Raw genomic sequence first — 15,247 nt, 5'->3', positions numbered from 1 at the left:
GTGAATGTTCAGGGTGGTGGATGGGGTGCCAATCAAGCGGGCTGCTTTATCTTGGATGGTGTCGAGCTTCTTGAGTGTTGTTGGAGCTGCACTCATCCAGGCAAGTGGAGAGTATTCAGTCACACTCCTGACTTGTGCCTTGTAGATGGTGGAAAGGCTTTGGGGAGTCAGGAGGTGAGTCACTCGCCGCAGAATACCCAGCCTCTGACCTGCCCTTGTAGCCACAGTATTTATATGGCTGGTCCAGTTAAGTTTCTGGTCAATGGTGACCCCCAGGATGTTGATGGTGGGGGATTCGGCGATGGTAATGCCATTGAATGTCAAGGGGAGGTGATTAGACTCTCTCTTGTTGGAGATGGTCATTGCCTGGCACTTATCTGGCGCGAATGTTACTTGCCACTTATGAGCCCAAGTCTGGATGTTGTCCAGGTCTTGCTGCATGTGGGCTCGGACTGCTTCATTATTTGAGGGGTTGCGAATGGAACTGAACACTGTGCTGTCATCAGCAAACATCCCCATTTCTGACCTTATGATGGGGGGAAGGTCATTGATGAAGCAGCCGAAGATGGTTGGGCCTAGGACACTGCCCTGAGGAACTCCTGCAGCAATGTCCTGGGGCTGAGATGATTGGCCTCCAACAACCACTACCATCTTCCTTTGTGCTAGGTATGACTCCAGCCACTGGAGAGTTTTCCCCTGATTCCCGTTGACTTCAATTTTACGAGGGCTCCTTGGTGCCACACTCTGTCAAATGCTGCCTTGATGTCAACGGCAGTCACTCTCACCTCACCTCTGGAATTCAGCTCTTTTGTCCATGTTTGGACCAAGGCTGTATTGAGGTCTGGAGCCGAGTGGTCCTGGCGGAACCCAAACTGAGCATCGGTGAGCAGGTTATTGGTGAGTAAGTGCCGCTTGGTAGCACTGTCAATGACACCTTCCATCACTTTGCTGATGATTGAGAGTAGACTGATGGGGCGGTAATTGGCCCGATTGGATTTGTCCTGCTTTTTGTGGACAGGACATACCTGGGCAATTTTCCACATTGTCGGGTAGATGCCAGTGTTGTAGCTGTACTGGAACAGCTTGGCTAGAGGCGCTGCTAGTTCTGGAGCACAAGTCTTCAGCACTACAGCTGGGATGTTGTCGGGGCTCATAGCCTTTGCTGTATCCAGTGCGCTCAGCCGTTTCTTGATATCACGTGGAGTGAATCGAATTGGCCGAAGACTGGCTTCCGTGATGGTGGGGATATCGGGAGGAGGCCGAGATGGATCATCCACTCGGCACTTCTGGCTGAAGATGGTTGCAAACGCTTCAGCCTTGTCTTTTGCACTCACGTGCTGGACTCCGCCATCATTGAGGATGGGGATGTTTGCAGAGCGTCCTCCTCCCGTTAGTTGTTTAATTGTCCACCACCATTCACGACTGGATGTGGCAGGACTGCAGAGCTTTGATCTGATCCGTTGGTTGTGGAATTGCTTAGCTCTGTCTATAGCATGTTGCTTCCGCTGTTTAGCATGCATGTAGTCCTGAGTTGCAGCTTCACCAGGTTGGCACCTCATTTTTAGGTACGCCTGGTGCTGCTCCTGGCATGCTCATCTACACTCCTCATTGAACCAGGGTTGATCCCCTGGCTTGTTGGTAATGGTAGAGTGAGGAATATGCCGGGCCATGAGGTTACAGATTGTGCTGGAATATAATTCTGCTGCTGCTAATGGCCCACAGCGCCTCATGGATGCCCAGTTTTGAGCTGCTAGATCTGTTCTGAATCTATCCCATTTAGCACGGTGGTAGTGCCACACAACACGTTGGATGGTGTCCTCAGTGCGAAGATGGGACTTCGTCTCCACGAGGACTGTGCAGTGGTCACTCCTACCAATACTGTCATAGACAGATGCATTTGCGACAGGTAGATTGGTGAGGACGAGGTCAAGTAAGTTTTTCCCTCGTGTTGGTTTGCTCACCACCTGCCGCAGGCCCAGTCTAGCAGCTATGTCCTTCAGGACTCGGCCAGCCCGGTCAGTAGTGGTGCTACCGAGCCACTCTTGGTGATGGACATTGAAGTCCCCCACCCAGAGTACATTGTGTGCCTTTGCTACCCTTAGTGCTCCCTCCAAGTGATGCTCAACATGGAGGAGGACTGATTCAGCAGCTGAGGGAGGGCGGTAGGTGGTAATCAGCAGGAGGTTTCCTTGCCCATGTTTGACCTGATGCCATGAGATTTCATGGGGTCCAGAGTCAATGTTGAGGACTCCCAGGGCCACTCCCTCCTGACTGTATATCACTGTACCGCCACCTCTGGTGGGTCTGCCCTGCCGGTGGGACAGGACATACCCAGGGATGGTGATGGAAGAGTCTGGGACGTTGGCTGAAAGGTATGATTCTGTGATTATGGCTATGTCAGGCTGTTGCTCGACTAGCCTGTGGGACATCTCTCCCAATTTTTGCACAAGTCCCCAGATGTTAGTAAGGAGGACCTTGCAGGGTCGACTGGGCTTGGTTTGCCGTTGTCGTGTCCGGTGCCGGGTGGTCCGTCCGGTTTTATTCTTATTATGACTTTTCGTAGCGAGATTTTACAACTGAGTGGCTTGCTAGGCCATTTCAGAGGGCAATTAAGAATCAACCACATTGCTGTGGGTCTGGAGTCACATATAGGCCAGACCGGGTAAGGACGGCAGGTTTCCTTCCCTAAAGGACATTAGTGAACCAGATGGGTTTTTACGACAATCCGGTAGTTTCATGGCCATCATTACTGATACTAGTATTTTAATTCCAGATTTTATTTAATTAATTGAATTAAATTAATTAATTGAATTTACATTCGCCAGCTGCCGTGGCAGGATTTGGACTCACGCCTCTGGATTACTAGTCCAGTAACATAACTACTATGCTACTCTCCTCTACCTCTCCACTGCTTCAGTGTTGTCAGGCTGACGTTCTCAGTCTTGGATGAGCTGCAATTTCCTCCAGCTAAACATTGGGAAGACCAAAGCCATCGCCATCTGCCCCCACATACCTTTCCATTGATTCCATCCCCTCTCCAGCCTCTGATCAAGGCTGAATCAAACTGTTTTCATCTTGGCATCCTATTCAACCCTGAGCTGAGTTTTCAACCCCATATCCTCTCCATCACAAAGATTGCCTACCTCTAACATCGTCTGCCTCCGCCCCTACCTCAGACATCCATGCATTTGTTACCTTCAGCCTTGACTTTTCCAATCTCTCCTGGCTGGCCTCTGATTCTGCTCGCTCTGTATACTTCAGTTCATCCAACACTTTACTGCCCATATCTTATCCTGCGTTGTCCTGCTCACCCATCACCCCTGTTCTCACTGACCTAAATTGGCTTCCAGTCCCTCAGCATCTCAATTTTAAAAAAAAATTTAATCGTGTTTAAATCCCATCATGGCCTTGTCCCTCCCAATCTCTGTAATTTCCCCCATCCCTCCAAGCCCCCTCCCCACTTCCCCCGAACTCTCTCTTGCCCTGACTTTGGCTCCTTGTGCAACTCCTCTCTTCACCCCACCCCAGCAGCTGTGCCTTTAGCTGCCTAGGCCCTCTGGAATTTCCTCCCCAAACCCCTCACCTCTCTACCTCCTGCTCTTCCTTTTAAGACCCTTCCTTTAAAACCCACCTCTTCTGCCAGGCATTTGGTTGCCTGCCGTAATATTTCCTTCTTTAGCTTGGTGTCCAGTTTTTTTGATTAGGCCTCTGTGAAGTGCCTTGAGCCATTTTCTACATTAGAGGTGCTATATCAATGCAAGTTGTTGTTGTTATCGTTTAGATCAGGATTTGGGCAAAAACAAGAATATATATGCCAGCAATGACTTGTGATGCCTGTCTGTAATGAAAGTCATCCTGTGATTGATGTGATATGATCCCTTTGAAGAGGCGACTAAAGTAGTGGACAGGGGAATGTCAATGGATGTTATTTATATGGACTTCCAGAAGGCATTTGATAAGGTCCCACATAAGAGACTGTTCGCTAAGTTAGAAGCCCATGGAATCGAGGGAAAAGTACGGACTTGGTTAGGAAGTTGGCTGAGCGAAAGGCAACAGAGAGTAGGGATAATGGGTAAGTATTCACATTGGCAGGATGTGACTAGTGGAGTCCTGCAGGGATCTGTCTTGGGGCCTCAATTATTCACAATATTTATTAACGACTTAAGTGAAGGCATAGAAAGTCTCATATCTAAGTTTGCCGATGACACAAAGATTGGTGGCATTGTAAGCAGTGTAGATGAAAACATAAAATTACAAAGCGATATTGATAGATTAGGTGAATGGGCAAAATTGTGGCAAATGGAATTCAATATAGACAAATGTGAGGGCATCCACTTTGGATCAAAAAAGGATAGAACAGGGTACTTTCTAAATGGTAAAAAGTTAAAAACAGTGGATGTCCAAAGGGACTTAGGGGTTCAGGTACATAGATCATTGAAGTGTCATGAACAGGTGCAGAAAATAATCAAGAAGGCAAATGGAATGCTGGCCTTTATATCTAGAGGACTAGAGTACAAGGGGGCAGAAGTTATGCTGCAGCTATACAAAACCCTGGTTAGCCCGCACCTGGAGTACTGTGAGCAGTTCTGGGCACCGCACCTTTGGAAGGACATATTGGCCTTGGAGGGAGTGCAGCGTAGGTTTACTAGAATGATACCCGGACTTCAAGGGTTAAGTTACGAGGAGAGATTACACAAATTGGGGTTGTATTCTCTAGAGTTTAGAAGGTTAAGGGGTGATCTGATCGAAGTTTATAAGATATTAAGGGGAACGGATAGGGTGGATAGAGAGAAACTATTTCCGCTGGTTGGGGATTCTAGGCGTAGGGGGCACAGTCTAAAAATTAGAGCCAGACCTTTCAGGAGCGAGATTAGAAAACATTTCTACACACAAAGGGTGGTAGAAGTTTGGAACTCTCTTCCACAAACGGCAATTGATAAGGGATATGGGCCAAAGGCAGGTATATGGAGCTAGATCACAGATCAGCCATGATCTTATCAAATGGCGGAGCAGGCACGAGGGGCTGAATGGCCTACTCCTGTTCCTATGATCCCTTATCGAGCTACAAATAATATTAGGAATGTGCTTTATTACAGTTCTGTTGAATACTGCTTCATCTGCATTGAAATCAATATCCAGTATTACTTCATTTGAAAACTGGTCAAGGCAAGCTACTTTTATACAATGAAAGTGGCCCTGTGACTGATACGATACATTTCTCAGCATTTTCACTTTCACTTTAGTAACTGAATACTGTTTGGTTACTGTTGGTTTATTGTGCTTATGCAACGAATGGCCCCATCAGGAATGAAGACATTTGCGGTTTTGTCATAAGTGTGTTATACTTTCAGGCCCATTAAATGCTTAAGTCTGATATCTCAATGGTAGCCATGAGATATCCGTTTAGTAGTCTGTGTCAATGTAAGAGAGGTCACAACTGTTTGGGCCTGTTATTGTTTGCTTTTTTTTAAAAAATTCTACCTCTTTCCAGTACTGAAAGTTGTTTTTCTTTAAATTAGTAAAATAATCTAACAATTTAGAAGCATTCTTAGTTTCTAATGATGAATAATCAAGTTTCAGTCACTGAAAAAAAAAGTTTTACATTTGTTTCATTGTAGGTCTGGAGATGTGCCTCTGCAGATATCTCTAACTCTAGAAAAAATAACTGTGAACTAATGGCTGAGTTGGAACACGATGCAGGTGTAAGTACACAGCCTTTCAAATATCTTGTTACCCATGCATTCATATGACAACTCAATGGTCAAATTATTTGTTTCTCTTCAATGTGGCCAAATCTTGATGAAAGGGAACTTTTTCAGTGAAAGAAACATGAGCAAAATATCAAATTTATGCCAGCTTCATCTGAAAGGAAATTTGGGGTGCAGGACAACAGCTTGAGGCAAAGAGCAATCAGTAATGAAAGTAAAACTTGCATTTATATTGCATCTTATCACGTTGCAGAAACATCCCAAAGCACCTCACGTACAATGAATTACTTAGAATTGTTATGTGGGCTAAAGCAGGAGTCATTAAGCACAGCAAGAGCACATCAATAGCAATGAGATGAATGTCAAGTGCATCTGTTTTTAGTGGTGATTGAGGGAAGAATATTGCCCAGGACACTGGGGGGGAACTGTGCTTCAAAAAGTGCCATGGATCTTTAATGTCCACACAAACTACAGGGACAGGCAGATGAGCCTTGAATATCTCATCTAAAGGATAACACCTCTGTTAATACAACACTTTTTCATTACTGTGCCAGCCCAAATTATGTACTCAAGCCCTGGAATAGGGCTTGAACCCACAACCTACTGACTCAGAGGTGAGCCGACTGAATCAAGCTGACACAAAAGTACTTAGGCAATTTTATTAGATTGTTTTGCATGTAGTGTCAGTTTTGTAATGTTTCCTATCGAACAGTAATGACTAAATATTTCAGCTTCTCAAGCTTATCGTTAAATAGTTGTTTTTAGTAAATGACCTACGATCGTTAATAATAGTTCTGCCTCACATTCTTTTTTTCTCTTTTTAAAATTTCTCCCTTACCCATCCCCACATGCATTCTCTCCCTCTTCCAACTTGCTCTTTTCCACTTCACTTGCATTTTCCCTACTGCCCACTCCACCTACCCCTTCCTTAATCTTTCTAGCCTTCCTTTCTTTTTCGCTCCCCCTGGCGTTCTTGCTCCCCCCGCCCTGGCTCTCTCCTCTCACTTCTCCTTCTTCCTTTCTCTTATCGCTGTCTTTTCTGCTGTCCCTCCCCTCCACTCACACTCACTTCTCCTCTTCTCTCATCTCATCTTGTCTCTGAGGCTACTGATTTAGATGGAAAATGTCAGATGAAGAGCCAAGGCCCATGTGTCTTCAGGGTTGAAAAGAGCAGAAGCTAGTCAAGGAATCATGGTTACACTACATTGAATTTGACTTTTTAAAACATCCTTGGTAGGAGAGAGGTAGAGTTTCATAGCTGAGGTCCTGAGAAGAAATGTGTTTAAGGTCATGTGACGAGTCTTGATTTCAACCCTGAAAAGGAAGTGAATGTAGGATGCAGTATTTGAAAGGTGCAAGAGAAGATATTTTAGAGACGGAATGAAACAAGAAGTTTGCAACACAGAGAAGGGATAGAAGGCTAGAGGTTAGAAAAGGTTCACCTATCACATCATCAGCTTTTCTTGAATCCTGTCCTGGAAAATGAAGAAATGCTAAATAGTCTAATAGCCTTAAGACCATGCTAATAAATAATGTTTTGCTGCATTATTTTGATTGTCAGCATCCATGTTGCTCTAATGAGCAGCAGGGGGAAGGTGGCAGGAACTAAGGCTCGGCATCAAAAAGTAAGACTATAGAGTTCCAATTAGGAAGTCAGTCACTACGTGGTGAATTATAAATTCCTTTAGAATTAGATACAGGGCTGTATTCTCCGGTCAAATAATACGCTTGTTTATACAAACATACATACGAACATACGAATTAAGAGCAGGAGTAGGCCATTCGGCCCCTCGAGCCTGCTCTGCCATTTGATAAGATCATGGCTAATCTGATTGTGACCTCAACCCTACTTTCCCATCTACCTACTATAACCTTTGACTCCCTTGTTAATCAGGAATCTATCTAACACAGCCTTAAAAATATTCAATGACCCTGCCTCCGCTGCTCTCTGGGGAAGGAAGTACCACAGACTCACGACCCTCAGAGAAAAAATTTCTCCTCATCTCCGTCTTAAATGGGAGACCCCTTATTTTTAAACTATGGCCCCGAGTTCTAGTCTTTCCCACAAGGGGAAACATCCTCTCAGCATTTACCCCTTCTAGTCCCCTCAGGATCTTATATTTTTCAATAAGATCACCTCTCATTCTTCTAAACTCCAATGTATACAGGCCCAACTTTTCCTCATAAGATAACCCCCTCATCCCAGGAATCAGTCGAGTGAACCTTCTCTGAACCGCCTCCAAAGCAATTATGTCCTTTCTTAAATAAGGAGACCAAAACTGCAGACAGTATTCTCGATGTGGTCTCACCAATGCCCTGTACAACTGTAGCAAAACATCTCTACTTTTATATTCCATTCCCCTTGCAATAAATGACAACATTCCATTTGCCTTCCTAATCACTTGCTGTACCTGCATACTAACTTTTTGTGATTCATGTACTAGGACACCCAGATCCCTCTGTACCTCAAAGTTCTGCAATCTCTCCATTTAAATAACAAACTGCTTTTCTATTCCTCCTGCCAAAGTGTACAAGTTCACATTTTCCCACATTATACTCCTTCTGCCAAATTTTTGCCCACTCACTTAACCTATCTATATCCCTTTGCAGACTCCTTATGTCCTCTTCACAACTTGTTTTCCTACCCACCTTTGTGTCATCAGCAAATTTAGCAACCATACATTCGGTCCCTTCATCCAAGTCATTGATATAGGTTGTAAATAGTTGAGGCCCAAGCACTGATCCCTGTGGCACTCCACTTGTTACATCTTGCCAACCTGAAAATGACCCATTTATGCCTACTCTCTGTTTCCTGTTAGCTAACCAATCCTTTATCCATGCTAATATGTTACCCCCTACACCATGAGCTCTTATTTTGTATAGTAGCCTTTGATGTGGCACCTTGTCAAAAGCCTTCTGGAAATCCAAGTACACCATGTCCACAGGATCCCCTTTATCCACTTTGCTTGTTACTTCCTCAAAGAACTCTAATAAATTAAAAAATCTTACAACACCAGGTTATAGTCCAACAATTTTATTTGAAAATCACAAGCTTTCGGAGATTATCTCCTTCGTCAGGTGAGCGTGGGACTCCTTGAACGTTTCGCATTTATAGTCAGAGAACAATACCTGGTGATTACAGATAATCATTCCAACTGCCCGTTGTCAAGGCAATCAAAGTGTTCACACAGAGAGGTGTTACCTACAGGACAGAGAGAGGGAGAAATATCCGAAAGGAAGAGAAAGACAGAGAATGACCCATTGTATTAAAAACAGATAACCTTTATTCGCTGGTGGGGTTACGTGTAGCGTGACATGAACCCAAGATCCCGGTTGAGGCCGTCCTCATGGGTGCGGAACTTGGCTATCAATTTCTGCTCGACGATTTTGCGTTGTCGTGTGTCTCGAAGGCCGCCTTGGAGAACGCTTACCCGAAGATCGGTGGCTGAATGTCCTTGACTGCTGAAGTGTTCCCCGACTGGGAGGGAACCCTCCTGTCTGGCGATTGTTGCGCGGTGTCCGTTCATCCGTTGTCGCAGTGTCTGCATGGTCTCGCCAATATACCATGTACCTTCACTGCACAGGACCTCCAACCAACGCGATACACCAGATACATCGATGACATTTTCTTTCTATGGACCCACGGCGAAGAATCATTGAAGAGACTACACGATAACATCAACAAGTTCTATCCCACCATTAAGCTTACCATGGACTACTCCTCAGAATCGGTTTCTTTCTTGGACACACGAATCTCCATCAAAGACGGGCACCTCAGCACCTCACTCCACCGCAAGCCCACGGACAACCCCTCGATGCTCCACTTTTCGAACTTCCACCCTAACCACGTCAAAGAGGCCATCCCCTATGGACAGGCCCTGCGAATACACAGGATCTGCTCAGACGAGGAGGAACGCGATGAACACCTACAGACGCTGAAAGACGCCCTCGCAAGAACGGGATATGACGCTCGACTCGTCAATCGACAGTTCCGACGGGTCACAGCGAAAAATCGCATAGACCTCCTCAGAAGACTAACACGGGACGCAACCAACAGAGTACCCTTCGTCGTCCAGTACTTCTCCGGAGCGGAGAAACTACGCCATGTTCTCCGCAGCCTTCAACATGTCATCGATGACGACGAACACCTTGCTAAGGCCATCCCCACACCTCCACTGCTCGCCTTCAAACAGCCACCCAACCTCAAACAGACCATCGTTCGCAGCAAATTACCTAGCTTTCAGGAGAACAGCGTCCACGACACCACACAACCCTGCCACGGTAACCTCTGCAAGACATGCCAGATCATCGACACAGATACCACCATCACACGAGAGGACACCACCCACCAGGTACATGGTTCATACTACTGTGACTCGGCCAATGTTGTCTACCTCATACGTTGCAGGAAAGGATGCCCCGGAGCACGGTACATTGGCGATACAATGCAGACGCTGCGACAACGGATGAACGGACACCGCGCAACAATCGCCAGACAGGAGGCTTCCCCCCCCAGTCGGGGAACACTTCAGCAGTCAAGGACATTCAGCCACCGATCTTCGGATAAGCGTTCTCCAAGGCGGCCTTCGAGACACACGACGACGCAAAATCGTCGAGCAGAAATTGATAGCCAAGTTCCGCACCCATGAGGACGGCCTCAACCGGGATCTTGGGTTCATGTCACACTACACGTAACCCCACCAGCGAATAAGGGTTATCTGTTTTTAATACAACGGGTCATTCTCTGTCTTTCTCTTCCTTTCGGATGTTTCTCTCTCTCTCTCTGTCTTGTGTTCTGGCCGTTTGTATATTCGATGGTCCTGTAGGTAACACCTCTCTGTCTGAACACTTTGATTGCCTTGACAACGGGCAGTTGGAAAGATTATCTGTAATCACCAGGTATTGTTCTCTGACTATAAATGCGAAATGTTCAAGGAGTCCCATGCTCACCTGACGACGGAGATAATCTCCGAAAGCTTGTCATTTTCAAATAAAATTGTTGGACTATAACCTGGTGTTGTAAGATTCTTTACATTTGTCAACCCCAGTCCATCACCGGCATCTCCACATCATGTCTAATAAATTAGTCAAACACGATTTCCCTTTCACAAAATAGTATTAAAGCAAAGATTGTAAATGAACCTGTATAACCAGAAGTGGGCTACAAATATTCAAAACCCATTGTTTGTTTTTGTCATGCCAGGCAGACTCTGGAATTAGATAAAGATATTTGAAGTAGCTGCCAGTCTTACCTGCTGGAGGTTTTTTTTTTGTGTTTTGCATGAAGGGAAATTCTGGACTCGTGCAGTTTAGGATGAAAGTAATTTAGTTTGGATTTTTTTTTTGACAGGTAAATACAATCAGCCTGAATCCTATAGGAACAATGCTTGTTTCGGGCACCAAGGAAGGGACTGTTAGTATTTGGGACCTCACCACCTTAACTGTTTTACATCAAGTCCTTTGTCATTTAGGCACCATCAATGATGTTGCATTCAGCCCTGGTATGTTTCAGGCTTAAAAGTATTTTATCAAATGTAGACCTCAATACATAGTCTTACATTGTGGAACATTTTTCAGGTACATTAATTTGATGGCTTGCTTTAATTATGAGTGCTGTGTAAACAAATCCTTGCTATGTCATTTAAGGTAAAGCCTTTCTAAGCCAAAAATGTTCTAAATGATTATGATTACTGTAATTTACATTATTAAATAAGTGCTCTGAGAAATTATTTATGACCTGTATTTGATTACCACACTTAAATGTGTGGTTGCTTTTTAAAAATGCAACTTGAGCTTATGTTGATGTGATGAAAAACAGTTTTAAAGTTTAGTATAGTGTCTAATTCAGTAAATTCTGATAATTGGTCAAACTTACGTATGACTTAATTGCAGATAGTCGACATATTCTCAGTGCAGGAGAAGACTGTTGTCTTAAAGTTATTGATGTACAGACAGGGATGTTGATCTCTTCTTTGCCCACAGATCAGCAACAAAGGTAAAAACTGTTACAGTAACATAGAATATGGCACTTATATGAAAAAAACAATGGGATTGCTATACTTTATGTTGTCGACAGAAAATAAGGCAATATTATTTCTTTAAGTAGAAGATTATATTTAGCTATTGTAATAAACATGGGAGAGAAAAAAAAATAACGAAGCTCTATTTGTAGGTGTTTCTGCTGGGATGGAAACACTGTTCTTTCAGGCAGCCAGTCTGGTGAACTTTTAGTATGGGATCTGATGGCAGCAAAAATTACTGAAAGAATTCTTGCACATTCAGGTATGACCTCAATATTGTTTTTCTATATTTGCTTAGTGAAAATATGTAATTTTTCCTTATTGTATAATTTAGGATTGTCTATTGTACTCTCAAGTCATGTAATCATTTCCATTCCTACATTTCATATCTCCCTCCCTCAGTGTCTAATTTTCTTCTTTCTATAATCTGCATCAGGGTCTTCATTTAGAAAAATATTTGAAAAGGCTTTTCTGCTTTGGAATTGACCAATTTATAAAGCCTCAATTTCCAAGATGTTTTAGTGTCACAAGTTATATATATTTTCAAATTCTGGACATTCTGTTGTGGGACTTACCATAGCAAAGTAATGGTGATGGAATGGGAATAACTGAGGAAATTCCCAGCTTTTGAAATTGGGCACAGTCCAAATCTAAATAAAACACCAACACCATTCCAGGTCAGAAAGATTTGTCTAGCTTATGATACTATCATAGTTGGTTGTGGGATTCATTTTCTTTCCAGAATACCAGTCAAGGCCAGGTCTGTATATTTTTGTATGTCTGAAGAGAAACGTTAGATTCCTCCATGATCCAGCAGTCTTCCAACTCTTAACAATACATTCTCTGCCATTAGATGCTGAGAAAATTATGTAGGTGAGAATATCTGCTGTGAGGTCCTTCAGGGAAAAGGTGTTACTTTTGAATGGTACCAATTTTGATCTGACTGGAGGCTCAATCTGGAAGGTGTGTGCCAGCCACTGGTTTTGGTACTCTCAACTCCAGGCAGAGTGCCCTGTTCCGTACCTTGGGTCTTCCTGAAGACCAATTGAAGTTGTTAGGACTACTTTTTCAGAGTTTGGAAAACAGATTGAAAGTGCTGGAACATTTTCCTAGAAAAAAATCTGAGAGCCATCCCTTAATGGACAGTGTAAAATGGACAACTCCAAAGACAGCAGGCCATCCATCACTCTAAGGTGAAATAAACATTTAGTGGACAAAGGCACTTTTATGTACTTGTGTTTATACACTCCGAAATAGGAAATTAATTGCCTATCTTTCATGGACTGTTTGCCTTGATGGCCAGCAGTGACCGTTGGTGACTCTTTCACTTCTTTCTGGGCCAACCACCTTTTTTCAAAAAAAAAACAATTCTGGGCATGTCAGCATCACTGGCAAGGCCAGCATTTGTTGCCCAGAGAAGGTTGTGGTGGACCACCTTCCTAAAATGCTGCAGTCCGTATAGTGAAGGTGCTCTTTTGTGGCGGTTTGATACAACTGAATGGCTTGCTAGGCCATGTCAGAGACCAGTTAAGAGTCATTCACATTGGTGTGGGATTGGAGTCACATATAGGCCAGACCAGGCAAGGTTTCCAGTGGCCGCCTTACTTCCATGGCCTTGATCACTGACAAGGCCATCTCTAATCACTTCGTTGTAGCCCTCACCACCCATATCTCTCCACCCTCTTCCAACTCCACTTCCTTTTGCCTCCCCCTTTGGGAGGAAACAAAACTCCCACAAGTAGCTTACAATTGCACTTTTAAACTCCCAGCTGCCTAGCCCTTGGCGCTCCATTCATCACAATACCTCTGCAGTTGTTGATTTGCTCATCTCCATTTCTGCTGGTCTTGTCCCTAGCAAAATGTTTGCTGTCTCCCATCCTGGTCATTTCTCCAGTATGGCCCTCATTTTCACTTCCTCAATTACAAGGGATGCAGATTTAAGTTTATCTGGCTCGCATTTCTTTTAGCCATTCATCACCAGATCTGGCTGGACAATATCAAGCAGCCCGTTTGATTGGCATCCCATCCACCACCCTAAACATTCACTCCCTTCACCACAGGCGCACAGTGGCTGCAGTGTGTATCATCTACAGGATGCACTGCAGCAACTCGCCAAGGCTTCTTCGACAGCACCTCCCAAACCCGCGACCTCTACCACCTAGAAGGACAAGAGCAGCAGGCACATGGGAACAACACCATCTGCATGTTCCCCTCCAAGTCACACACCATCCCGACTTGGAAATATATCGCCGTTCCTTCATCGTCGCTGGGTCAAAATCCTGGAACTCCCTTCCTAACAGCACTGTGGGAGAATCGTCACCACATGGACTGCAGCGGTTCAAGAAGGCGGCTCACCACCACCTTCTCAAGGGCAATTAGGGATGGGCAATAAATGCCGGCCTCACCAGCGACGCCCACATCCCGTGAACAAATTTTTAAAAAATTTATTCAGTCTCCTCTTCCAAAACCACCCATTACTCTAGGAATCATCCTGGAGAGCAAAGATAACCCTGGCTTCTTTTGTCCATTATCAACTGTCGTCTTAAACCCTTCCACCCTCACTTCTGACAAGAAGTGGGAGGAGCTCATGGACTTCTTTGTCACCAAGAGACCATCTGTTCAGCGGCTTCCTGCCTTTCCAAGCCAAATATTGTCCCTGGATCCTGGTCCCGAACCCCTTCTCTTTTTAGTTTCTCTTTTATCTCCCCCCATGACCTCGCAGAGCTCATCTCATCCATGAAATGCACCTCATGCTCCCCAACCCCACTTCTCTCTCTTCAGACACTGTACAATGTCCTAGTAGCAACAAATAAAGTTACCTTCCACAAATGGTTCTAGTCAAGAGGAACAGACTTATTTTGCAATCCTTTTTTACACCAATTTCTTCCCCACCATTTCTCTCCTGAAGCTGTTGCTTTCTTGCTGGGATATGATTTCACAGGTAGTGTCAATAGGCTGTGATATGGGGTAAGTTCCAATATGCTGTCTCGTCTCACATAAATAAAACACTATACCGATCCTGTATGAGTGGATTAAGCCAGACGTGGCACACATGGCATATTACCCAAGTTAGTAAAATCCACTCATTGTATAAATTTCATATTAAAACAAGACCATTGTTTTTGCTCCATGTGTCACCTTGTCCCTGGACAAAATATGAAACCTGGAGTGTTCCATTAACCTTGTAGCACCCATTAATTGCTTGTGGAGTTGGTCTTTTTTGTCACCAGATTTAGTTACCAATGGTACAGGATAAAATCATAATCTCTTTTGATCGCAGTTTAATCCTGTACAAATGAATCAGCCTTATTCTTGGAGGGTTGGATTGTATCCCAGATTTATTAATGAAAGCACTATCTGATTGATTAAATGCAGCTTTGTTGCAGCTTCAAATAGAAATCTCAGTTGGCTGAGCATCATTCAAGGCATGTGCTTAAGACAGAATACAGCCATAGTAATATTGGAGTGTGAGCATAGTAAAATTGCATAGTGAGGCATCAGTTTAACTCAGAGAACCAT

At 44.2% G+C, this 15,247-nt stretch overlaps 1 protein-coding gene across 1 annotated transcript in view; it reads left to right on the top strand.

Moving 5' to 3' along the window:
- nsmaf (neutral sphingomyelinase (N-SMase) activation associated factor) overlaps nt 1–15,247 on the top strand; it is a 100,694-nt gene that overhangs the window by 82,832 nt on the left and 2,615 nt on the right. The window contains exons 27-30 of the mRNA XM_067980109.1: nt 5,619–5,702; nt 11,059–11,209; nt 11,601–11,703; nt 11,881–11,990. Coding sequence (XP_067836210.1) covers nt 5,619–5,702; nt 11,059–11,209; nt 11,601–11,703; nt 11,881–11,990 — 448 coding nt within the window. The remainder of the gene's footprint in view (nt 1–5,618; nt 5,703–11,058; nt 11,210–11,600; nt 11,704–11,880; nt 11,991–15,247) is intronic.

This window comes from Heptranchias perlo, chromosome 3, assembly GCF_035084215.1.
Source record: "Heptranchias perlo isolate sHepPer1 chromosome 3, sHepPer1.hap1, whole genome shotgun sequence".
Lineage (NCBI taxonomy): Eukaryota > Metazoa > Chordata > Chondrichthyes > Hexanchiformes > Hexanchidae > Heptranchias > Heptranchias perlo.
The sequence above is the reverse complement of the archived record's forward strand: the minus strand, read 5'-3'. Positions and strand labels throughout refer to the sequence as shown.